Source organism: Candoia aspera, chromosome 1 (genome assembly GCF_035149785.1).
Source record: "Candoia aspera isolate rCanAsp1 chromosome 1, rCanAsp1.hap2, whole genome shotgun sequence".
Classification (NCBI taxonomy): Eukaryota; Metazoa; Chordata; class Lepidosauria; order Squamata; family Boidae; genus Candoia; species Candoia aspera.
In genome coordinates, this window is record NC_086153.1 from 283,978,381 (window position 1) to 284,006,100 (window position 27,720).

General features: G+C 39.5%; 1 protein-coding gene across 1 annotated transcript in view; it reads left to right on the top strand.

Annotated features, from left to right (window-relative positions):
* Nucleotides 1-2,526: 2,526 nt before the first annotated feature.
* RASGRP1 (RAS guanyl releasing protein 1) overlaps nucleotides 2,527-27,720 on the top strand; it is a 64,004-nt gene continuing 38,810 nt past the window's right edge. The window contains exons 1-4 of the mRNA XM_063288798.1: nucleotides 2,527-2,602; nucleotides 7,047-7,220; nucleotides 25,220-25,325; nucleotides 27,463-27,522. Coding sequence (XP_063144868.1) covers nucleotides 2,527-2,602; nucleotides 7,047-7,220; nucleotides 25,220-25,325; nucleotides 27,463-27,522 — 416 coding nt within the window. The remainder of the gene's footprint in view (nucleotides 2,603-7,046; nucleotides 7,221-25,219; nucleotides 25,326-27,462; nucleotides 27,523-27,720) is intronic.

Here is a 27,720-nt window from a genome sequence, read left to right on the forward strand (position 1 = left end):
TTCTTTATCACCAAGAGCATCTGGACTTAAGCTGACCTGCATGGTGATTCTGCAGGAGATCCTCCTCCTGCCCCATGATTTGTAGTTATGGACCGTAGGGGATCTTAATATAGAGAATATCTCAATAGTTACCATGGCCTGGCACTCTCCAGCAGCCTCCATAAGGGCCAGAACAAGTATTATTTGGAGGGCGATTTCCAACTGTTCCATTGTCCACTGAAGGAGGGCAATTAGTGTCAATGTTTGGAGACACAAGGTCAATAAGTGGCTCAGCTATAGCAATTGTAACCAGTAACATTTTCTTATGGTTTTCCATCTTGCGTATTACATTATCTTGTTCATTCCTAGGCAGGAAAAGGCACCAATAAAGCCAGCTTCAGCAGAATCTGGCACATCTTCATTTAGTGAGACTAGCTGACTCCCAGAGTTTGGCTTTTTCAAGGCCAGGTGTGGGGGAGAGGAAACTTGGTAGCATCTGGTTAAGTTTTGAAATGGTTATAGAATCTAGGTGAGACAGTAAGTAACTTTTACTTCGTGAAAGATTCTGGTGGGAAAAATTTGAAATGATACTAAGTATAATCTCATCTTGAATAGCATCAGTGGAATAGTAGGCTGACTAAAAACCAACAAAATCTGTTTTCCATTTGGAGCACTTGGAAGCCATTCAACAGCACATAAATCTTTTTGTGTTGACAGTGAAGAAACCATCCTAAGGAAGTTACAATTGCTTTCCTAGAACCCCAAAGTCCAATATGAAGACTGTTCAGGGAGATACAGAGAACAATTCATTCTGTCTGAAGTAAATGATTTAACTTGCAGGGAATTGCTTCTTTAGTATCCAAAGAGGCTTTAGTATCCACAAAGCCCCCACTCTTTGCCTTGTCAGAGAGTAAAGATTTATTAATACAGTCATTTGTCTGTTGTGCACTTTTGTCAGTTTGTTCTACTTTAACAACTTGCCCTTTATCAGAGCACACATCAGGAATATGTGGCTTAGCCAGAGCTTCTGCATAAGCCTTAATGGAAGTGGTAGGCCTGGTTTTGTATTTTTTTTAACAAAAGCCTCAAAGTCTTTTTTCAGCAATTCCAGATCATATTTTATAGCTGGCAGCTGCTCAAATAACCAAGTAGGTTTGTGCTGTAAGAAGAGATCGCTCTTTCATAAACTCTGTTGAATTTTCCATTAGGAGCCTCTCCGTATTCTGATTTTGCATCTTACTTTTAAGTTTAGTTTTATTTCCCTTGAAGCAGGTGAACTAGCAAGTTTTAGGGGAGACACACAGTGAGAGACCCGGAGAGAATCCAGATTCTCATTTAGCTCTCCCCAACAGATAGTGAAAGATCTAGCAGCTGTTTTTTCCAGTTCTGTTTGAAGGCCCCATTCAAGATATCCAAAGGCTACAAATTTGTTAAAGGTGGGAGGGAAATCTTAACACACTCTTTTCGTTTAAAATGTTCTTCTACCTTTGGTTGTTTAGCAGACTTTGATGAGCAGAGGGATCCCGGACTTATGCCATGACGTTTCTTTTTTTTTTTCCCGGAGTTGTTCAAATCCACCCAGAATCTTTTGCTTGCACCTTTTTGCCTCCATGTTCATCTCGCCCGAAAAAGTTATGATTAAATTTAAAAAGATCTGATAAAAATCTAGTAAGTCTACTGTAACTCATTATAACTAAAAAATTAGCTAAAAAGAAACAAGTGGCTAAAACATACTACAGTATTATAAAGGAACATGAAATTGAAAGAGCAGAAGCTTAGAAAAACGCGCGTTGCCGGTCTGATGCCTCGACTCCTTCAAGATTACATTACATGCGCAATAAACGGATATTTAAGAACCGCGCAACTATTCGGTAGTATTTTCGTTTCAGAGTACATAGGGTGTAACACGGAGAACCGGCATGCCAACATCAGTATTATTCCCACAAGCATTTCTATTCTCTACTTCCTAACAATGGCTCTGGAAGAACTAGTTGGCAGGCGGAAACCCCTGCAACGCCCAACGCAGCCTCCCCAGTTGGCGGGCAAAGCGCCACTCTGTTCCCCGGCCGAGCTCGAGCGCCTCTAGGTCGAAGAGGCACCTGGTGACGCTTAAGAAAGCGAGGCTGCGGAGGCACGTGGTGGGCGCTTCCGCCTCGAGCCCTTCGGAGAGCGGCGCGCACGGGGAAAATCTGAGACGCTCGCCGGGCACGAGCCGCTCCGCTACTTCCTTGCGCCCGCAAAGTTTTCGTCGGTTCCGCCCCCTCCGGCGGTCTGCCTGAGGAGCTGGGCTTTGCTTGCACAGCGGTGGCGCGGAAGACGAGAGACGGGAATGCGCGGGCCGGTCCGTCCCGGCTCCGGACGGGCTGCGCTCTGCGTGGTTCTACGGCCGACGTAGCACGGCTGAGGCGAAAGAGCAGGAATCGGAGCCGGTAAGTCTCTCTGCCGTTTAAGTTTCCCCACTCCCTCCCCGTCATTTCGGTAGCTGTTCCTTTTGCTCCATTGGTCAGCGCAGTTCTTCCCACCTTGTGTCCCGTGTTGGTTTTGGGAATGGGCGTCTTTTACACAACCAGGTGGAGTTTGGCGGCCGATGGGAGCTCATCCGCGAGCAAAGGAGCCGTCAACAGTACGGAAAGATAAGCATATCCTCGCCTTTCCCTGCTCCCAGGGTTTTTGAACGGGTGGTGTTGGGTGTGCTATATATGGTAGAACTTTTAGTACCGTAATTTAAAAAAAATGAAATTGGAAGAATACCTTACTCTGTCAGGCTGTCCCATTGCATCTGCTTGAGGGGGCTTTCTAGGGACTTACATCAGCTAGTATGGCCATATTGGCAAGAAGTAATAACAGCAACACATCTGGGAAGATAAGCACCCACTGAAGAAGTCTGCACTGTTGTGCTAAATAGTAGTAATAGAGGATACATCTGTAATAAAGTTCTATACTCATTGTTCTCAGAGAGGTTTAGTGGTTCTAAATATCATTTAGGGAGTTACTACCTAAGGAAGAATGCCTGCACATGCATAGATGCAAAAGACTCAACACTTAAATGAAAAAATGCTACTGTATAAGCTATTTTTTCTATTTTTACAGGTGTTGAAAATGTAGATGTTCTTTATGGAATCTAGAAACAATTGTTGCTCTGTATCACTTTTTGAAACATTTCATTAAGGATTTTTGCTTTTCTGGGAGAGGCTGTGCCAGTTGAATTGTGACCCAGTATCTGAGTTCACACAACACAATTACCCATGATTAATTTGATCATGGTTTACTCAGTTAACCAATTGTCCAAGTTTGCATAAACTACTTGTGCTGGGTTCCCACAATGTGCTTAAGTTGTTTAGTTTGTTCAAATGTTAATTCTCATGGGAATGATTGTGGTAAGGATAGCCTTTAGTAGGTGATACATTGCACTCATACATAAAGATTCAGAGGATGGAAAACAATGGGCAGATGACTCAAACAAAGGGTAGGTTTAAGGCCTTGCTCAAAGCTTGCTAAAGAGCTGAATCCTACCAACTGGCTATGATACTAGTCAGCTGAGACTTTGGAGAGAAAAGAGAATAAAAGGGGGTAGTAGCTGAGACAGGGACGAATGAGCCATAATCTTGAAGGAAGGAGCACAGAGGCAGGGCAGGTTAGTTCTGGGGGGAAAGGACTAAAGCATGCTGAATGAGGAATTCTGGGAGTTGAAGTCCATGCATCTTAAAATTGCTAGGGTTGAGAAATACTGATCTGGTGTATCCTATGGAATATATCCTTCAATCTGTGGGTGTAAATCTGAATAGAGATTGGGTTAAAAGGAAGCACATTTGGATTGAAAGGGGCTTAATGAAAAATTCTATAGCGTGGAAGTCAAAATTTGTTAAGTATTTTTAAGTTGGGATTGGCTTGTTTTCTAACCAACAATGTTTGTAACAGTAACAAAATATGCACAAACATAATCTGATGTTACTTCTACCTGTTCTTTATTTTGTTATAATGATCCATGGAATATTTGCAAGGTGACTCTGCTATGTTGATGCTCATGTCCAGCAGTCTATTACCTAATTTTTATTTTTTTTGAGCAAATTAATATTTTTATTTTCCTGGAAAAAGGAAGGGTGGAAGGGATCTGAATAAGAAACTTACCCACAATTCCCATGTGAGAATAGAAATACCAGGACAGCATCAGAGGTGTCATCGGAGGGGGGAATCAAAAAAATTAAAACAGCAGGAGCAGCTGGAGTGATCAGAGTCCCACCCCTTTTTATGTGTGCAATGCATGCTAAATGGGCAGGGCTTTGACAACCCAGTTGTGCCTGCATTTTGAACTGTTGCATTCCCCTGAAGACATCCCTAAGCAGCACTTACCTGTCAGTTCATTCAGTTTTTTCCCCTAATATGAGCTTAAGGTAGGAAATGGGGGAAAAGCAGCTTAAAAAGGGATTTAAAAAAAATTCCCACCTTTCAACATGCTTTCCTTAATAGATACATCAGAGCTATTTGTGAGAAGCTAGCTTTTCAAGGTACTTTAGAAATGTTCTCAGGTTTTAGGAACAACTTGTTTGACCTGTACAAAATATGGGAAGGAGATGCTACTAAATTTACTGTTTGTGAACGCACACATGTATGCACATACACCAAGCTCAATTCCCAGCATTTTAGAACAGAGGCTAATGTGTATTTTCTTGGGTGTTTTTGCACACTTTCTCTCTTACAATATAATCATGCAAAACCTTCTCAAATTTCTAAGCATGTGTCTAAAAATTTGCTTGTTCTTTGTGTGCACATTTTCCACTCAGAAAGGCACATTAACATAAACATTGACTTGGCTCCCACCAAAAACAGTGTAATAAATAACTGCGGAGTTTGTGAGTTGCTCTCCTCTGCACTCATATCCCAGCTACCTCTATAATTGATGGCTGACTGATTCTGCCTTTTTTTTTTTTTTTTACTGTATACGTATTTGTTATGGTAGTTGCCAAATTGGTGTAACTACTACAGTACACCAAATACTGGAATTGGGAAGATCTAGACTTCAGTCCATCCTTACTCATGGAAACCCATTGTGAGCCTCTGGGCTAATAACTTTCCCTCAGATCAACTTAACTTATGGTTGTTGTTGTGAAGATCAAATGAAAGGCAATTCCTATAAAAAATGAGTCATCTATTTGTACCTGGTGATTTGATCAATTATTAATTATTTTTAAAAAACCAATTTTCAGCAATAGCCTTCTAGGTGATGATCCTATATGGTAAAACAGAGTAAAGCATCTAAAAATACAATAGAATGAAGTTACTAAAATTACAATATATAGTAAATGGCATGAACAATAAACCAGCAGCATTACAAAAGGTAGAAAGAACTACAATAATAGCAGTCCTTGTAGAAACGCAGATAAAAACTCACTAAAATGAGCATTCCTCAAATTCCTGTGCTACAAACTAGAAAGAACATTTAAAATTTTGCTGGAAGATCCTTTTTTTTTCAAAGATTTCCTAGTAGAAGATGGCCTAACTGACTTTTGCTGATCTCAGAAGCTAATCAGGGTCAATCCTGGAGTAGGTAGATGGGGGACTGATTGGTGTAGGTTATACTGGGAAGTTACATAAACAGCCTCAAAGTAGGCAATAGCAAAACACTTCTGTAACACTGCCAAGAAAGTTGTATGGATGTCACCAGGTGTTGAGCTCAAATTGAGGATGTCTAGATGGGGGTTCTTTACCCTTTCACCAAGATATTCTCCCTTCAGCTCATTTTATAAGAAAGGAAGATGCTTTGGATTTTTCTGCTGAAAGCTGAGAAGTACAGAATTGAATAAATCTTGTGCCAGTCCTAAAATACCATGCAGTCTTGCATGTAGGGAAGTTTATTTATTTTCTATCCCACCTTTATTATTTTTGTTTTTTTATAAATAACTCAAGGCGGCGAACGTACCTAATACTCCTTCCTCCTCCTATTTTCCCCACCGCAACAACCCTGTGAGGTGAGTTGGGCTGAGGGGAGAGTGGCTGGCCCAAGGTCACCCAGCCGGCTTTCATGCCTAAAGTGGGATTAGAACTCACAGACTCCTGGTTTCTAGCCCAGCACCTTAGCCACTAGACCAAACTGGCTCTAAGTTACTAGTTACTTCTTACCTGTTTAAATAAGCTCTTAGGGTTCAACATACATTGAGAGTTCATTGCATAAAGAGATCATCTGGGCCTTGTGCACTGTTCAGAATGTGAAGAAAGCTAGGGTTTTTAGATAACTGTTCCTTTTTCCCATCAAGGACAGTGTTTCATCGCTGACATCCTGAATCTTTCCAGCATAGCTGAGTCTCAGCTGAGTTTCCTGCTCATGCATACATTTGATTTACTATCTCTTTATGGTTACTGGAAAGAAGGAAAGAAGGATATGTAAATGTCCTCATCATTTATAATTATTTTGCACCATACTGGCACCATGGAGCAATATCTTATCAAAAGCTATTTCAGTTTTTGTCAGATATACAAATTTTTGCCTGCGGGGAGGCTATACCATAATTCAGAAATATTAGGAGGATTAGGAGAACCAGTCTGGTCCATATAGCATGCTAAACCATAATGAGTTTGGTTTGGTTTTGGCATATCATATTGTGTGAACTCAGCCATTATGATAGTTTATGATCAAATTGTGGTTTCTTAATTGTTCATAGTTAAAAGAACTGTGACTTGGCACAATGTATGCATCCCAATATATGCAAGTTATGTTTTTTGGTTACTCACTGCTTCTTTGTTTCCTTATGGTTTCCTGTGTATGCTTAAAGACTTAAAGAAATGGATTAAGATTACTGAGGGTTGTACAGTCACAGAGAGCTTTGTGTGCTATAAAAACCACGTGGCTCTTTAGAAAAGGTGGACTAATGACTACATTTATGGAAGGAAATATCTTCCACAGAAGGGAGAACCTTTGATGCATTTTCTAAGTGGGAGGGGACTGTTTCAATAACCCAGTTCCTGTGATCCTGGCAACTGTTGTCTTTTTCAGCCTGCTGCAGCGGCTTTTGTGAAATGTTATTCTCTCATGTGACTGGGGTCCCCCCCTCTTTTTTTTTTTTTCCTTTTAGAAACACTTCAAAAATGCAGCATTGATCCAAAGGCAGCTACTGAGCTGGAGCTGTTCTGCTGCTCCTATTCAGATCTTGCTGAAACCACCGAGTTCTGCATAATGATGTCTTTGGGACACTTAAGCAAGGGAGTTGGCCTAGATGAACTTATTGATACATGTATTGATTCTTTTGGTGAGTTGATTGTCTTTTAACCATTTTCACACTGCTTTTGCTATAGCATTTTGAGTAGTTTACTTTGTAGTGTTCAGTATATAATCATGTGTGACTTGACATTTAATATTGCTCTTACAAGCATAGACCACTGTATATTTTTAGAGTATTTGATGATGCAAGTACTGTCTTTGTAAAAATTAGCAAGTCCACCCAAAATTATAGTGGCATTATTCCATGCCATCTCTCTCTCCCCAGTTCTGAATAACAGTTAGGAATATGAATAACTAAAAAATGCAAAACTGAACTAAATATCAGTTAGATAAGGGTATCTTTTCATTCTGTACTTTTAAAACATGGGTCACAACTAAATTGACAGCTACATTTTAAAGGAGAATACTTGTTTTACAACAAAATCAGTATTTTAGCCTTGTAAACAGAAAATAACTTAGTAAAACTCAGTTTTTCAGCTTTTAGCTATTATATGCATTATTCATGCTTTTTGCTACTTTATTGATAGAATACCTTTGAATAGAGTTAACATTGTGCAGCCCATCCAACACAAGTTTTAGAATATGTCCTACTGAGTTGAATGGGACTTAGTCCCCAGTAACGTATATTCAGTTGCATTTGTAAATGTTTAAAACTGTATCTTTTTGCCATTTTTATCAGCTGTTTTAATATATAAATTGCAATTTATTTTGTTCATAAAATACAAGTGCAGTAAAAATATTAAATGAGAAATGCTGGAGTTTTAATTTTTGTGAATTCATATTAATGCATTGTCTATATTTGTACTTAGATTTTTCATTTGCTATGCCTTTTATGTTGTATTTGTTGGTGACAAATATATAACTGAAAGTATATTATTCCAGTGGCAGGTGAATAAGCTGCTTTTTGTCCTTGTTTATTCCTCCCACTTACATACAATACATACAATGTACTACTTATCAAGTACAGATAGTTAATCCATTTGAATTATAGTTCATTCATGTGCATGTAAAATAATACACTTTTTTCCTGGTGAACAATTTAGAGCAGTGAATAGGCTTTGAAGTTAACACCCAACCTTCCTGGCTAATTCCACCATTACATTCAGAGGAAAGCATGCACATTGTTTATTTATTTATAACAAAGCATTTACAACAAATAAATATTGTGTGAAGAATTGAAGTAGAATTTCCAGTAATATTTTTGTTTTCCCTTATTTGTTTCCATATCACATCTAATTTATATAGCATATAAATTTAATAATAAAAATAAAAATAATTCATGTAATGCTTATGCTTTATTCACAATGCAATAAAGAATTTAAAGCTATTTTTACACAATTACCAAAGCAATTCTTATTTTTGATTTAAACAAATTAAATGAAGTAAGCAACTTAGCATCCCTCTTGCTGGAGTGTTAAACAATTGAATTGAAGGGAAACTGTCTCTGTGTATTCTTAATATTAATTATATAGAGATAACTCTTAATGATTTCAGTGCAACTTTCTTCCAAATAAATATGCTGAAGATTACATCATGAGATTGTATTGCTGGGCAAACTGACGTAGGGGAAATGCTACTGGAAACTTAAAGATTCATAGATTTGGCTGAAGCATGCCGGAGCTGATTTATCTGTTATGTTTCTGTAAATTATGTTGTGAAAAAGAACAATTAACTGTGTATTGAATCACTTTATATAGTATGTTCAAAATCTGTATTTCAGCTGTTGTTTCTGAAATGTTCATGTCCGGTCACAGTTTTACAAAGCTCAAGAACAGCTTGCATATGGAAACTAGATTATTAAAAAAAACTGTTCCTGGGGCTTCCAGTGGGAATGGTGGACTGAACAGCTATGCCTGCTGCTTCAGTGGGTGGAGCTGACAATGTAATTTTTTTGGGGCTCAGGCAGGTTTTCCTGAAGCTCAGAAATGTTCTCCGGATCAAGGAGAATATCTGGAATCATCCCATCTGTCCTCTGGATGGCTGCTTGCAGCCAGAAGATCACAAACAGTGCTTTGTGCTCGAATGGTAAGAGCAGCCAGGAGGCTGGGACATCACCATTTCCAAGCCGCGCTGTAGCCTTAAAGGGACACTAAGACCAGCCACCCCATTTCTAAATCAATTTGTATTTTTTTTTAAGTATATGTATATATAAGTATAAGCAAGCCAGGCAGTCTTGAGAACGTCGAGATAGAGACTATAGCAAATTAACTGACCATCCCTTCCTAACCATCCCAGGATATAATTAGGCTATTAGGGATCCTTAAATGATGTATGGTGGGCCCCCTCAGGTGTGAGAGATGTGAGAGGGTGCCTGGGTTTGGATGGGTAGTGCATGAACACTCACCTTCCTGAGTGAGAGGCAAGAGGTGAGTAGTGGTTGGGTAGCCCCCCTGCTGACTAGTGAGAGAAGCCGAGGGGGGGGCACAGTGTGTGAGTGTGGGTGGTGGTTGGGCTCTACCAGTGCCGAGAGCGTGAGCTGGTGCTCTGGGGGGGCCCACCATTGCCCTGTGATTGAGTTGTAGTGTGGTTGTGTGAACGAATGGAAGGGTCCCTATCCTTAACCAGTGATCTTAGGAGTCCAGGAGTGGGGGCTAATGGACCTTGAGATCCCGAGGGTTGTAGGGTAGGGCAGGTGATTGAGGTGGTGACGGGATGATATGACAGGAGCCACAGGGCGGGTCATCATAGAGGAAGACACCCCCAGTTCTTGTTACCTGTGGTGTGTTCCGGCCCCCTGTGCTCGAACCCGGGTCCTGGACAGCAGACTCGTAGTTGTCCTGACTTTCGGCTGCTGCTCTGTAACGCCAGGTCAATAAACAAGGCCCCCCTCATATGTGACTTGATCACAGAAGAGGGGGCAGACCTGGTGTGTAGTACTGAAACCTGGCTGGACGTTGAAGGAGGTGTTGCTCTTTCGGATATATGCCCGGCTGGGTTTTGAGTCTGGCATCAGCCGCGACCTCAGGGTAGGGGAGGAGGGATGGCTGTTGTCATCTGAGAATCCCTAGTGGCCATCAGGGGTCCTGCTCCACAAGTCCTGTTCTTCAAGCTGGGTTCTCGAGAACAGGAGTGTTGCTACTGTACCTCCCTGCTGCGTAGCAACCTCCCTGCCTGAGCTGCTGGAGGCCGTCTCAGGTTTGGCAGTGGAGTTCCTCAGGCTTATGGTGTTGGGGGACTTCAATCTGCCTTCCCTGGGGCAGGCCTCGGAAGCAGCCTGGAGTTCATGGCTACCATGGCAGCCATGAGCCTGTCCCAGATTATTCAGGACCCGACTAGAGACAGTGGCCTCACCCCAGACCTAGTTGTCTTGTCGGAGCAGTGGCAAGATGATCTGAGGGGAGAATTACAGCTTTCCCCTTTGTCATGGTCATGGATCATGCCCTGGTGGCCTTGAGATTCTCTTGTGCCGCCCCCCTCCGCAGGGAGGCAGGACCCATTTGATTGGTCTGCCCCAGGCGACTGATAGACCTGGCTGGGTTTCAGAGGGAGCTGGGGATTATACCTGAGTCTCTCCTGCACGGTCCAGTGGAGGCCCTGGCTGCTGCCTGGAATAGGGAGGCAGGTGGAGCCTTGGACAGGATTGCGCCTGTGTGGCCTCTCTTGCCCACCCAAACCTGGCACTCCCCATGGTTTACGGAGGAGCTGAGGGTTTTGAAGAGGGTTAAGAGATGCCTAGAGTACCACTGGAGGAAGACAAAAGCCGTACCCGACCAAACACAAGCTAGAGCCGCAATTAAGGCCTACCTTGTGGCAGTAAGAGTGGCGAAGTGCCAGTGCTTCTCCGCTCTTATTGCATCCGCAGAATGCCGCCTGGCAGCCCTGTTTAAGATTACCCGATCCCTTTTAGGGAAAGGGGAGTCAGACTTCCAGCTACAGGGCCGTGCGGAGGAATTTTCGGGGCACCTGCAGGATAAAATCACTCAGATCCGGACTGAATTGGACTCCAAGCGTGAGACAGAGTCAGAGGAGATACCCAGGGAACGTACTTACCAGGTTATCTGGGACCAGTTCGATCCTGTTGAACCTGAGGAAGTGGACAGGATCCTTCGGACTATAAATGCTACCACGTGCCAATTAGACCCATGCCCCTCCTGGCTGGTGAAAGTGCAGGAGGTGACATGTGGCTGGGTCCAGGCGATGGCAAACACATCCTTGAGAGAGGGGGTGTTCCCAGCAGCCTTTAAGGAAGTGCTGGTGTGCCCCCTCCTCAAGAAACCATTGCTGGACCCTACTATACTGGACAATTTTCGCCCAGTCTCCCACCTCTCCTTTTTGGGGAAGGTGGTTGAGAAAGTGGTGGCGCTGCAGCTCCAGAGGCTTCTGGATGAAACGGATTATCTAGACCCCTTTCAGTCAGGTTTCAGGCCCGGTTATGGGAGGGAAACGGCATTGGTCGCACTTATGGATGACCCCTGGTAGGAGCTAGATGGAGGCAGTGCATCCATCCTTGCTCTTCTTGACCTCTCAGCGCCTTTCGATACCATCGACCATGGTATCCTTCTGGACTGACTTAGGGAGTTGGGGGTGGGCGGCGTGGTTCTGCGCTGGTTCACCTCCTTCCTCCAGGGTCGATCCCAGTCGGTGTTGATAGGGAGCAAGAGATCCGGCCCATGGCCCCTCCTTTGTGGGGTGCTGCAGGGTTCGGTACTTTCTCCACTCCTTTTTAACATCTACATGAAACCACTGGGCGAGATCATCACTACGAGGTGAGGTATCATCAATATGCAGATGATACCCAATTATACATCTCCATCCCGGGTGAAGTAAGTGATGCTGTGGCCACCCTTTCAGAGTGCCTGGGGGCTGTGGGGGCGGACAACAGGTTGCGGCTGAATCTAGGGAAGATGGAGTGGCTGTGGATTAATGGCTCCTCAATTTCTGGGAAATTGTCATCTTTAGTTCTGGATGGGGTTGCACTGCCCCAGACAGACCCAGTACGTAACTTGGGGATCCTCCTGGACTCACAGCTCCTGCTCGAAGAGCAGCTGGCAGCCGTGGCTAGGAGGGCCTTTGTGCAACTTCGTGTTGTGCGCCAGTTGCGCCCCTTCCTGGAGCGAGAGGTCCTTCGAACGGTCACTCATGCCCTGGTCATCTCCCATATAGACTACTGCAATGTGCTCTACATGGGGCTACCCTTGAAGAGTATCCGGAAGCTACAGCTGGTGCAAAATGCAGCTGCTTGGGCAATCTTGGGTTTCCCAAGATCAGCACACATCACTCCTTTGCTCCACGAGCTGCATTAGTTGCCAGTATGCTTCCGGGTCCAATTCAAGGTGTTGGTTATCACCTTTAAAGCCCTACATGGCATGGGTCCAGGTTACCTAAGGGACCGTCTCCTCCCCATCACATCAGCGCGTCCCACCTGGTCATGCAGAGAGGGCATGCTACGGACCCTGTCTGCAAGAGAATTCCATCTGGCGGGGTCCAGGAGGCGGGCCTTCTCTGCAATAGCACCTGCCCTTTGGAATATCCTTCCCCCGGAAGTGAGATTGGCTCCCTCCCTCCCTCCTGGACTTTAGGAAACAGCTAAAGACCTGGTTCTGTAATTATGCCTGGGGCGGGAGGGAAAGTAGCCATTCTTGGGATGGTTAGTTTCTTAGCAGGATCCAGCTCTGCCTGCAAATCATAAAGAACTTCCAGCCATCAAGGTTTTTATTATATTTATTGTATTATGCATTATAGTGTTTTATAGTTTTATATTTTTATTTGTTTTATTGTAAATCGCCCAGAGTCCCTTTTGGGAGATGGGCAGTGATAAATTTGATTAATAAGTAAGTACCCCAAGAGAGGCTTTCTACAGCGAGGAGAGGCTGGTTCTCTTGGTGCTTAGCGTTATTTTTGGGATTACTTTTTTTTAAAAAAAAAACCTTTTTAAGTTTTGGATTTCGTTTTCCTTCTAAAGGAAATTCCAAAGATTGAGAGTAAACAATTGTCTTCCTGTTACTATTTTTGTATTCAATTTGAAGGTATTAGCATTTTCCTACACGTTGAATTGGCTGATTTGAACCTTCAGCTTTCTGTTTTCACTTCCCTTGAGAACAGTCTGCTATTCACTCTCACTTTGTGTAAACACACTTTGGAACTCTTCCACATCTTCCACATCTTTGACTTTCGCTGATTAAGCTCCTAGGAGGCTCCATGGTCTACTGTATGAGACATGGAGGATTTCAAACAGATTTTTTCTGACCTTCGCTAGGATTTTAAACATTTCTTTTGACTTTTATCAAACTTTTATACAAGATATCAGGACACTGTGGAAAATATGAGATCTAAAATGTGCCATCAGGTTGGGGATCTGGTGGATGAAACTGAGGAATTTAAGAGGGATAGAAAAGTTAATAACAGGTTAATGAGATGATTTGCAGGTTAGTAGCTGTTGTAGAGGTTGGTTTATTTATTAAATTTTGTCACTGCCCATCTCCCCCCAAAGGGGGGACTCTGGGCGGTTTACAATAATATGTAAGAGCACATTATGTAGAGTTTCTCTGCCAAAAAAATAAGCATTATGAATTGCTTATGAGCTTTATGGATTGTTATTCTACAAACGGAAACTGCATTAAGCCAAGGCAAATTGAGTCCATATATTGTTTACACAAAGGGAAAGCAGCCCTGAATTTTAGACGCTCCTCCCCTCCAGTAGAAGAAGCTTGTATTCCACCATTACTATATTCTCTGTGAATTTTTTAAGATTTTAAAGATTAGACATTTTGAGGAAAATTTCTAACCTTTTCAGATAAATACAGAAGTTGGTTCCTATGATGTTTTTGGAGGAAGGGGAACAAGGAAGTAGAGGCAGAATTCTTATGAGATAATACGTGAAGCTTTTCTTCCTTCTAGAAGAAGATTTACTGTATATTTAGTATTTTAAGAAAAAATAAGACAGTAACTCCTTTTTAAATAGCTCATGCCATACTTATCTATTTATCTATTGAATTATTAAACATGAATATTCAAAAACCAAATTAATTGAGGCTGCACACCTGTACTCAGTTTCATTGAACTCAATCATGTGTGTGTGTGTAATATATATTGATAGTTGGGTTCCAAAAGTGTCTGCAAGTGTGAAAGTCAATCAGATTCACCCATATGTTATTGAAATTTGATTTTGTTCAAAGAGATTCTGGTAAATTGCAATAGTAACACTTTTGACAGCACTTAATTCTATGTGCCTTAAATAGTGAAACAAATTAGTTATTGTTTGTTTTAGTCCTTTTCTTTTTTTAAATTGTTAATGTATATTAAAATATTCCCTGAGCTGTAGATTTAAAGTTCCATTCTCAGCATACTGTCCAGGTTCTAAGATTTATTACTAGGTTTAAATGAGATTAGTCTGTGTGCTTTTAGCTCATCCTACTGTAATTTTGTCAAAAATGGCATAAAAGCCTTAATGTTGCTTGGCAACTGAAATGAAGTTAATGGGAAACTAATCATATTACAGAAATACAGAACTTGTTTAGAACCCTTAGAACGCTAATTTAGTTAACAAGAGCTGATTGTGTTTAACTAAAGTAAAGCAGCTATCAATAAATTATCATTTACCATAGAAACAAATGAAAATTCAGTCTCAATTATTAAAAAAAAAAGTTAAAAATTGGAGACAGATTCACTGACTGCTAATGAGCTATAAGAGTGTTTACTTAAAACATGTATTTAGTATCATATAGCTTGGTGAAACCTGTTGAAATTAAAATTGTAATTCTAGTGTTTGGAAATGTATGACTAAAATCTTGTTTTATGTATTAAAAGCATGTTGATGTTGTTTAGGTTCATTTTCTAGAAAAATATTCTTAATCTTTTTTCCCCCATGGACTTCATTAGCAGTGTGATGTAACAAAGCAAGGAGTGTTGATAAATTCTAAAAAGACCCAGGCACACACATTTGCATAAATTTGTTTTTTTAATAGGCATAATGGCCAAATGAACCCAACTTTTAGTTAAAGGTAAACTTGTCTTGTGTTGAAAGTGTACATTGGGATAATGTCAGAATCCACGATCAAAAAACTGATGGATCATTTGACTGGGTTTATCGGCCAGTTCGAGCCAACACGTGTCAAGTACCAGGAAGGAGGGGGGATTCAACAGGAGTGTGAAAATATGGTGTTTGGGCTAATGATGTGAGTCCAGTTCATATCAACCGAAGACAACTGGAAGTGGAATGCCGGACTGCTGGTTTCAGGGGGGAAGGAATGTGGAGGGGGGTTCTGGTTTGCCTGCTTGCTTTTAATTAGGTGGTTTAAGCAGGAATCTTTAGTTGTGGCTTTTTCTTCTATTCTCTATACATCTTCAGTAAATCTGAATTCTGCATTTTAACTGATGCATGAGTCAGACTATTATTGGGACAAGTGTGTCAGATTCTCACAAGTATTTACATACCTTGCAGGTTGTTCTTACCTCCATTTATTTTTATTTATTTATACATCAGTTGGTATATTTCTCCCAAATTTAAAGGACTCTGAGTGGTGTTCAATAACCCAAAGTATCAGCAGAAGACTAGCTCTATGTGGTCAATCCAATCTTATAAAATGTAATAAAACACAATTTATAGTATATCTTGGTAATATTTACATGCTGTTGACCCTTAGATTTGAACAATCTTAAGGTATGTTTTTTGGGGCAAGACTCTTGAATGTTTGATGATAAATCATTCCTTCTTTGCTAAACTGAAACTAGTTCTTTCCCAGCTAGGTGAGTGAAACTTGATGTTATCCTAGTGAATAGATTTTCCTGCAAAAGAATGATAGTGTAGCTTTGTTAATTAGCAGCTTTAATATTGCCTTCATTATTTCTTCTGCACATTTTCACGTGGATGGATCTTTTGCGGCTCCACAAGGTACTGCAAGGGAGTTGTGACTCTGTTCCTTGGCTTGTGTTTGTGTGTAGATCCCTTACAAGTATCATCTGCGTATATTCTGGTCAGTAGCTTTTGTAATGGATGGTTCCTTCTGAATTTCAGCCAGGGAAAATTGTGAATCCCTGCCCTTCCAGTGATGTGTGGAAGAGCTCTACAGAGCACAGCACGACCCCATTCCAGATGTGCATTAAGGGCATACTGTGAGGGCAGGGTGATTTATGCCAACATTATTTCCTCACGTTGCTGGGACAAGATGAAAGCATGGCAAAGCAGCTGCGTTGAGGAGCCCTAAGAAATCAGTATATGTTAACATAAACAGAAAAGCTGCATTTTCAATAAAGCTTATTTTTTTATAATGCACTGTTTATTTCTAAAGTAGTTTAACTGCACCACATTTTAAAGTAGGTCCTTAATGCAAAACGCAATAATTCTTGAACACTTATTTTAACATTCCCTCAGTGGGGTTCTCACTCAGCAGGGTGTGTAGTTGTATTGACAGGTATGCAAAAGTCTCTCTCTGCTTGCTAAGACTGAGATCAGTTCAAATGAATATTGAAACAAGCTACTGTATGATGCTTTTAATAATGAAAAATAAAATAAAATGTTGGTAGTAGTCTAATGTTTCCATGGATACAGTACATAACTTCTTCATAAAAGTTTATGGATAAAACTGGATTCTGTAATTAGGAGTAATTCAAGCTTTGACTATAGTTGATGAGATAATAAAGGATTTATGAATAGTTATCCATTAGATTGTGTGGGATGCTAAATATTTTTCAAACAATTAAAAAAAAAAAATTCTTCTCTTCATAGTTGTCAAATAGACTTTTCCCAATTGCTTTGCAAATGCATTAATGAAGACTTAGATAAGAACCTCATAATCTCCTTTCCCAAAATGTCTTCTGTTGCTGAAGAGTTAGCAGTAGGAGGTAGGGATCTCAGCAGCACTCATCCATTACTGTATTTACCCAGAGGAAGATGAACTTAAGTCAAGGACATTCCCTTCACCCCACAAAGGAAGAGGACCCTCCCATTTTAAACATTTATTTATTTTATATCCCACCTGTATAAATAACTCAAGGTGGGGAACATACCTAGTACTCCTTTCTCCTCCTATTTTCCCCACAACAGCAACCCTGTGAGGTGAGTTGGGCTGAGAGAGAGTGACTGGCCAAAGGTCACCCAACCGGCTTTCACCCCCCTTAAGGTGGGACTAGAAGTCTCAGTCTCCTGGTTTCTAGCCCAGCGCCTTAACCACTAGACCAAACTGGCTCTTAAATTATTTAGGGGTGAGGGAAATCCTCTAGTTTTCCTTTCTTTATATCTTTCCCTTGGATACCCTGATTATGAGCAGGGCTTCCAATATCATTGTTAAGTCAATGATACTAAGATCTATCTGACTTTTGTGGCCCTTGGTGACAATGCATTGTCAACGATGACATGAGTCTAACTAGCATTTCCTCTTGGATGTCCTCCCACCATCTTAAGTTGAATATGAACAAGATTTAGATTGTTGTGTTTTGGCCTGATCATTGTCCATTCTCTACTGAGTCTCCCTATTTGTTTTCCTCCCAGATAGGCCCACATTTTTCTACCGTGGCTCTGGGGCCTTGACTGATGATCAGCTAATTTCGTGTACCTTTATTGGTTCTGTAGCTAGGTTCACCAGTTTTCACTTGATGAATGTTCACAAGATGGAGGGGACTGTAGCATTATTGGTGTATGCCTTGGTTGCCCCAATACTAGATCACTTTAATAGTTTCCTGGCAGGTTTTCGGGATTTGTCTTTCTGTCTCCTGATCTTAGTCCACAGCATTGTCAGGCTATTTTGGACTTTCCAAGTTATTCTTATGTCCCAGTGGAGCACAGTACACTTCACTTGGTTCCCTGTTCTCTACAGAACTCCGTTTAAATTACTGGTACTTGTTTCTAGAGTCTTCCTACTACACGAACTCTCCAATATCTGACCTTATTTCTCCCTCCCTTTCTCCCTTGTTCTTTACATTCCCCTGACCAGGGCCTTTGTTCATGGCCTTGCCTTGTGTCCAGGCCTTTAGGGAACAGGTCCTACAGCTCTAAAATCAGGTTCCTCCCTCCATTTCCATGTAAATGTGATGGCTTTTAAAGAGGCTTAAACACAGTTTTAATTGATCAGTGGGTTAGTGTAGGGTCAAGTTGTTTCCTTATTTAGCCTACAGTTGTTGATTAACCCGTTTCAAATGATTATCTATCTACACACATACACTTTTATCCTAGGGCATTGTTTGAAATGTATTGTTGTTGCATTGGTAGTTTTAGTGGTCATATTGTTTTAATTTATTGTGCTAGTTGTTTTTGATGGTAATATTTGTTTTTTGGGTTCTGAGCTAATTTTATTGATTTTTAATTATTGTGTTTTTCTATTATTTAATTGTGTTGTGTTTTGATAAAAGATGCATATTAAGGGTAAACTGACTAATCTAGATGAGGACCACCATGTCATCAGAATGGAGAACCTAATTCTTTTTCCTTGCTTAATATTTCCTATCCTTGAAGTTACAGGTAGTCTTCATTTAGCAACTGCCTCATTTAGCAACTATTCACAGTTACAAGGGTGATGAAAAGTAACTTTAAGACCAATCCTTCCATTTATGACCTTTGCAGGTCTGTAAAGCAAAGGAAAGCTGAAGTAAGATCATAAGCACAGTTGCAGTGTCACTTAGCAACAGCTTCACTTAATGACCAAGCTGCTGGTCCCAGTTGTGGTCACTAAATAAGGGCTATATAAGATATATTAAGAATGCTGCTCTATATTTAGAGATGGGCTTGGTCTCTGTGGATGCTAGAGCTTGGAATTATCTTCTAACCTTTGGCTAAAGTTAACTTTCTTCCTTTTTTTTTAATAAGAATTTTATTAAGTTTGAAACAAAAACTATAAAAAAGAAAAAAAACTACAAAAAAAAAACTAAAAGTGTAAAACACAAAAAAGAATTTTGAAGATTACATAAAGAGGTGACTTCTGACATTCAACAAGAATATACAGTAATTTCCGTAATCAGTCCCTTACTCTGTATCAAACCAAAGTCACATTATTTCTATAAATCATTCCATTAGCACATTATAAAAGTCACTAAACACAATTGCTCCTTCCCCTTATGTTAAAAGAAAAAGTAATATATAAACCTCCAAATCAGCTCCCCCTCCCAAAAACAACATTTATTTCCTTCCTACCACTATTCTATATATTTCTGTCCACTATAATAGAAATCAAATTATAAAAACATCTAAATTGTCTACTTTTATAATTAATAATACTATAACAATCTTAACCCTATTAAACCTAAAACCAAACTATTATTATTATATCTTATAAGTCTTAAAGATCAAACAAACCTTAAAAAGCAATCCAGTAAATCTTTATCCAAATCATTAAAGAAAAATGGAATCATACAAGCCTTAATATCAATCCAAATACATATTCTTAATTCTTTATTTCACCTCAAAGTATACCAAAACATTTACATATCTCCATATTACACACAAGGCATTTTTCATGCAGAAATCAAACAGCCCAACTGCCCCCCTTAGAAACTCAGACTTCTTAGGAGAAAACCTCCCACAGAACAGAGCCGCCTCTTTCCCATAATATTCCATTGAAAAAACAACTCCATTTGTACTTTGCAGCTCAGACTGTCCCTTTAACCCCTTCAATGCCAACATGTAATTGTCACCTGGCATTTCAACAAAAGTTTCAATCTCACTGTCAGTAGAAACATCTCTATCTTTGTTAAAATCTTCATCATCTTCCACGATGTCCTCAGCCAGATGACACATTTTAAAGCTGCTGTTTTCTTCAATGTCCCAAATATCTTGCAGAATAGCTTTATAGGTATCATAAAAGATCCATTTAAACTCACAGTGAAGCTCACAGAGGAACTCTGAGAAAATCTCCTTGATATCCTCCATGTTTCAGGCAGTAGATTATGGCACCCCCTAGATACTTGACTAGCAAGAGTAAGAGTTAATGAGTTAATGGAAGATCTCCAAAAGTTGTTGATATAAGAGAAACATGATTTGGTGCTTGCACAGGGGATCTTTCACCTTTTCATGTTAACAAGCAGCTCCCAGGGAAAGTGGAAACAGAAAGATTCAAAACAGCAGATTCAACTTGTAGAAAAATATTAAATTCAAATTCAATACAAAAATAATAACAGGGAGACAATTATTTATTCTCAGTCTTCAATATCCAAATGGGAAAACAAGCCAAAACTTTAAAAGATTTTGAAAAATTAATCCCAAAAACAGCGACAAGCACCAAGAGAGATTGCTTCTCCTTGCTGTAGAAAGCCTCTCTTAGGGTACATAACTTTAAAAAAATATAAATTGGGTGATTAAGAAATGGGGTGGCTTGACTTAGTGTCCCTTTAAGGCTACAGTGCAGCTTGGAAATGATGGCATCCCAGCCTCTTGGCAGCTCTTACCCGATCAGCATAAACACTGTTTGTGATTCTCAGGCTGCAAGTCACCGTTCCAGAGGGCAGATGAGATGATTCCGAGTGTTGTCTTTGTCTGTGAAAATGCTCTGGGCTTTGGGAAAAAGCCTGCCTGTGCCCCCCCCCAAAAAACCTGCTGCTATCAGTTCTGTCCATGAAGCTCACAGACACAGATGTTCAGTCGGCCGTGTCCCCACCAGAAGTCCAAGTTAATTTTCTTCCAAGTGGGTACAGCCCCACTGGTTTTTAGAGATCATTTTAAGTCAACCTGTGTTATTGGCAAACTTCTTTCTGTAGGACTCTTGTTGGAGAGCTTATGCCCGTTACACCAGAAGTATTTTTAAACCATTTATCTAGAACATAGATAATCAAATCAGTCCAAGTCTGGTTCCCAACCTTGCAGCTCATGGGGTTTTTCCAAATGGATATTTCTGATCTCTGAGTACGAGACGGGGGGCCAGTGGGGAAGAGAGGTCACATCCAACTCCAACTCTGCCAGGGAATTCTGTGCTTGACGATATAGGGTAACAAAATGGTGTTCCCATATACTGGCTGATATATGTGGTGAAGAGCTATAAATATTATTAGAAAAAGAAGGGGCTACCAACCTCCAGAAGATAGGGTTTTTTGCACCGGCAGCTGCTATCAAGCATTGCCAGGATACCCTCATAGCATTCCTTTTTTTCTGACAGGTTAACTGTTTATACTGTTTTTTCAATGTCATTAGTTCAGAAATTGTACAAGAACCAGGATTTTCTTTATATAATTTAAAATGGCAGTTTAGAGAATTCCGAGCTTCATGATATTCATGGTTGAATCAGACATGACGTATTCTTGGTTCATGCCTAATTGTAACAGACTGGGGGGCTGTTACAATGATTGAGATAATTTGGTCAAGCTATTAAAATTAACCAGTATGATGTCACCTAACTTACCCTCCATTATTGCTGAATAAAGAAACTTGGCTGGTTTCCTACTAACAGAGTTAGTAACTATTGCTACTTGTTGAGATGTCCATTTAGCATGAATGGGACAAAGGTCATCGGCCACTGTTGCAACATGGCAAGAAGGTAGGAACAATGTATCAGATTTTCAGGAACAGAATAATGGGAAAATGGTCACTTTCAGGTCAACTGACGATTACAAACTTACATAGATAGGGGATTAAACTCTGAGAGATCCCACCATAGTCTAGCAGGGAAGGCTTGGTGCCAGCCCAGTGGGTATACTCAGCTGGGTAATCATCACTAGTAGACCCATTTAAAATTACCAAATTCAGTTTTATGAAAGTTAGAACAAGGCATAGTCCTCTATAGTCACTGTACACGTCCTTAGAGTGGCGGCATAGAATAGGGGGTGTTATTATAGAGGGTAAAGGTTGGTAATGAAATTTGACAAAAAGTCAAATTTTACTTGCATTAAAATTGCCAGCCAATGTGTCAGCTTCCCACCATCATCAGTCACAATTCCAAAATTTTGCTGGACTTTTACTTCAGCCAGGTAGGATGCATTGTCCTCTGCCCTTTTGCTGGGGTGTTACAAAAATACTCCTCTGCACCAGTGAATATGTCCTTGTGGGAAGAACTCAGTACAGTCCTTAAGCCATATATTCCTTTGTTGCTGTCTCTACAGGGAATCCCAAATGACTTTTATCTATCCTGCCTTGAAAAAAAATTCCCTGGCAGAGAGCATGACTTTTATTTGTTGCTATTCCTGTCCAACCATTGTTTGAATAAGAAAACTCCTGCCCAGTTTTGTCCCTCTGTATTCACCATCCACATCTCCTTGTGACTGTAGAATTATATTAATTTCCCTTCCTTTTAGCTTGAGAGGGGTGTGTGTGTGTGTAATCATTTTATTGGTTTTATTCAGTACCTGACTGCTGGACTTACAGTCGTAGTAAAGGTTTACTTGCTTATCATGTGTAGGCATGGATATTTTGTATACTGTATGTATCTTGTATACATACTATACAAGTGTGTGCATTCCATGTCTTTAAATCTGTTGGTGTAAAATTCAAAGTATATCAGTAGATACGAACATAGCATATTCTGTTGTGGCATGATGAAATTTGCCCACAAATGTTCTTCCCAAAGTCATGTTTGCAATTTCAGGAAGCTGTATCTGCATCAAATATGTCCTGTTTGGTCTTCTAACTACACATTAAAAATTAAAACCTAAAATAAATTACATCAGAATAAACAAAAACATTATGAGAGACAACAAAGGCATATATTAAAAGAACAGAGTATAGCAAATTAACACATGAGAATTAATGCAGTGCACTGGATTACTGTATACTGTAATCCAAAATCCATGAGATTACGTAGTTTCAAAGTGTCATAAGAGATGCAAGATTTCCTAGGGAAGAGCAAACTATTTTCTCTTGATGTCTTATTTTGTCTTTGGGGTTTTTTAAGGATAGGCATTTCAGGCTCCTGGGAGGCAAACTGGTAACCTCACCTAACCCTTTACCACCACAAAGTTTAAGTAAGAGAGGAATTTGACCATTTTGGCAGCATGATCTTGAAGTGCTGGTGGCTGCATCCAGGCTACAGGCACTTGGCTTTATGGAATCACCAGCAATTGAGGGATCAAGGAAAATAAAAAGGGAAATACTCCTGCTGTCTGAAGCGATCGTGTACTAGTGTATGAGAATGGATTTTCATATTGATAAGGTTAGTAGCACTTGTGTAAACAATATCTAGTTACAGGCTAGCCTACGTTCTAGGAGAAATAGGCTTTCTCCCTCTACACTGTAAACACAGAAGAAAAGAAGCAAGAAATCAACTACCACGAATTGCTTATATATAAAGTTCAAATTTGAAAGCAAAACTACTGGTTGGAATTCTTGTATGATTCGCTTAACCTTCTTCTTAATAAACATTACTAATCAAAGCTCAAAGAGACTTGGTCTTTGTTTTTCTCCCCCCCCCCCCCAAATCCTGATTGCTGCTAGAGAAATCTGACAGATGCATCCAAAACGGTATGATTATGCCTCTTACCTGGTACACGAGCCAAATTCCTTAAATTTTTCCACTGGTCTGAAATAACTGCTGAACAAAGACGGTGTAGGCTGTTTTGCTTATTAGTTTGCTCTGATAATATCTCAGTGAATCTTGGCTTCTGTTGATAATACAGATTTTTGAACTTACTTTGGAGTTTTAAACTTTTTTTATATAAATTCTCATTTATAGCATTTCTAAGCTACTGAGTGAGATGTTCATGGTATTGTTTCGTTTTTATGAAATAGATTAAACTAAGAGATGCAAAGTAGTCCAATATTTCCAGTGGCTGATTGGCTATAGAAAGTAAGCATAAGTTCAATACCCTCCAGCCAAGCCACAAGAATATATTGGACTCCCATGGCTTGGTATACAAATGAGTTTCTCTACACAGAGGCTACTTTTCCATTATACTATCATTTGACACTAATACTTGAAGCTGTTGTTACTGGCAGAATGACTGTCGCTGTGGCAATCACATTTATTATATTTTTTCCAATTTTATGGAAATTTGTATTCAAGGAACTTCCATTTTTACTCCAAACCAACAGTTTTAAGCACTGTATGAGTTGCAGTCTTTAGCTACAAACCAGAGTTAAGTGGCTGTTAACACTTACATATAAGTCTTGCTTTTGGCGTAAGTACTAAAAAAGTGTTCATGCTAATGCATCCTGCAGAGAAATGTGTGTCTCTTTTTAGTACTTAGGTGTTTTGTGGGAAAGGAGGTGTTAAGCTTTTTTTCAGATAATTTTAGAAACTATCTACATTTTATTGAAGAGGTTGTTCACTGCGTAAATAGTAACTAGGAGGGCAAGTGTCCCCTTCTAAAAATCATTGCTGTTATAACACATTCATTTGATTAGCATGTGAATGGGGACTCTTGGATACAGTTGATTGGGATAAGTATAAAACTGTCTGGAAATAGTTTCTGTGCCTTGTGACCATCCATAGTTGAACTTTGAGAGAGAGGTGTTGCAATGGAAGAGAGATATCTGTAGCTCAGGGTTGAACTGTGGAGTTCTTGGTGCTCTCTGAGCTTAGTTGTTTGCTTGTGACGTTTCATTACCCAAATAGATAGCATTAGTGCTATTATCAGAGAGTTATTCTTTACTTCTTAACTAATTATGACAATTTCATGGATCTGAAAACATGGCATAAAGGTAGTGTTATTTTGTTATATGATTCAGATTTCATAAAACCATTCATTCCCCAAGAAATCTCATAAAAAACCACACAATAGTCAGTTTATCTCTAATTAATAAGGGTCTTGAGGTCCCCGTGCTCCTTCAGTTTCTTCTGCCTCAATATATTCTTGCTAAGCTATTCATGTGTATTCTTGCAGATCTATCTGTCCTAGCCAAGAAGAGAAATTACACACACACACACACACACACACCTCTCTGAGCAAAACAAGTTAGAAGCTGGGAAATTTAGTACTCAGCTGATTTGGGTTGATTTCTGAAGCTAAGCAGAGTCAACCTTGGTTAGTATTTGGATGAGAAATCTGGAGATTTTATGGCTTTTGGCTAGACTGGGAAGTAAAAAAAAAATCCCACAAGGCAGCAGTGGTGAGCCAGTTTCATAACATTGCTTGGGGTGTTTAAACAGTCATCAGAAAGTATTCTTGACTCTGAGGCATTTTTAGCTTTATGATAAAGCTCAATATTCCAACTAACACTGAGCTGCTTAATATTTTCAGATGCAGATGGAAACTTGTGTAAAAATTATCAGCTTCTGACAGTAACTTTAACCATGCATCGACTTATCATCTCCTCCTCTGAGATACTGCGAAAACTAATAGATCTATATCCTTTTATATATTTTCAATTAATGCATTAATTGCTGGTAGAAAAATTTGATAACCCAAGTATTTGAAAATAATGTTCCAACAAAATATTTTTTCTTTGAATTAGAAATACTACATGTGTATATCTCTATCTCTGTCCATAGGTCTCCTTAATATTCTCGATCTTATTGCAGTCTGTGATTTTTTAAAACCTGAGCTTCAGTTAGTAATAACAGTAATTGCTGTATAGACCAGATTTTCATAATATGATTATGTTGTAGCTGTTGTATGTCTGTGATTCTCCTTCCCCCATAACCTTGCATTATTTGGAAATGTATCCTTAAAATCTTTTCTGAGCAGGTTCTCTCACTTTCAAAATGAAAAGTTCCTGTTCCTTTTACATTTGCTGAACCATTTTGTATTATTTTCAGTTTCAGCTTGAATTAACTTGTCCCTCAGAATTTGTTGTTGATTTTCTCTTTATCCAGAAGCTTTATTTAATTTTAACTTTCTTATAATGTATTTGATTGGCTTTTTCCCTCTTGCAGAGTTTCAATATATCAATCAACTTGTCCTTTGTCATACTTTTGAAATCAAACTAGATGTTAAATCGAAGTTAGTTTTTAATCAAAATAAAAACATATTAGGTTACAAAAAAGCAATGAACATTGGGTTTATTAGTACCACAAAGCAGGGGATCTGTATTTCTCAAAATGGATAGAAAAAAAAAATGACCTTCACAGCTGAATTGGAAATAGAGGACTGATTATTCTTTTTTTCCTAGCAAGTATATTGAGAATCTTTGGTGCAAGCTAACACTACATGTACCTGATAAGATTCAATCTGTATATCTGTAGAGTCACTGACACTCTTTCTAAAACTGTAACTAAGTACTTTTTTATTTCCGGATTTTAATCACCTGGTCTGCTGTAGGGGTCTTGTAAGCTTCCCCATGTCTCCTCTATGGTTGATGTAGATATATTGCTGTTGTTTTTAAAGTATAAAGAGAATTGGTCCTAATCTGCACAAAATGAAAAGATAGCTGGAAAAAAATCCACTAACCTGGCAGGGGTACCCTGATCATTCCAAATAAACATGCAAAACATTTCTAGGTTAGAGGAATAGGTAGTGTTTATCTAAACAGAAATAGGCACCTGGGGTTCTGATGTGACCATCAGAACCCTATTGTGCCCCTCCTGATTGTGTTGTTTAATTTGGTGGCAGAATTGCCAAATTTTAGCAATGTGATTTGAGGCCTTTTTCAGATTTTTGGTTAGGTTTGAAGATGGAAGGGGGGACAGTTTGCCTGTGGGAATTCTCCCACTCCCATCGAAACTTTTCAAGCCGATACCCCTGGCCAAAAAAGGGAATGAAAAGGATTGTCTATATTCCTTTCAGTGATGTCCCAGCACAATGAGAAAACTTCTTGTAGCTCTTCAGTCACTTAGAAGGCTGAGTTGCTGTCCCCAGTGGCTTATACATTGCCTATCCCTGTCTAGCCATTACTCTTCTCTTATAGGTAGTCCTCGTATAGCGACCATAATTGGGACTGGCAACTTGGTTGTTAAGCAAAGTGGTTGCTAAGTGAAACCACAACTGTGCTTATGGTCTTTGCTTTATAGAACTGCAAAGGTCATAAATGTGAAGATTGGTCGTGAAGTTACTTTTTCATCACTGTCATAACTTGAACTGTTGCTAAATGAGTCAGTCACTAAACAAGGACTACCTGTATTCTTTTGGCTCAAAATAAACTAGTTATTTTTTTCCCAAAGATCTGCTGCTTTATTGGTCTTTCTTTGACCTTTGACTTTTTCTATTTGACAGCTCAGATTCCTTTGTATGATTGTCTTCTGGACCTTAATACAAAGGAATTTGTATTCAAGGGATTAAAGTTCTAAAAGAATTTACATCATTTGTGTGTTGACATCATGATAGAAATGGTGCAATATGCATACTTTGAATAATGATATAATAATGCAAGTAATGCAAATCACTACAAGTATACTTCCATATATAACAGATATTTGTGAATAAACTCCTTTAATATAAGAACATTTTTTGTTCTAATTAAAATGGTATATTTTCATTGTTCAAATGGCATTTAATTCTCTTGTTTTCAGTTGCATTTTAACGTATTTTCCTTAGCATATACCTACATATCTGGGTGCCTTGGAAAATAATTCTTCACTTTGCTGTAAGATATGTTACCTTGTGAGGTAAGAACATATTTGTTTAAGAAATAACCTGTGAAATCTCAGTTTACTGGACCTCAGTGCAATAGCTTTTGCATGTAATGGACTAGATTTCTGTGGCGATTCATATAATTTGTATAATGAGTCATTTTGCAAATCACACAAATTAAGTAATTTGTGTCATTTCATTTATATCAGTTTGCAGCCTTTGTGTACTGGCAT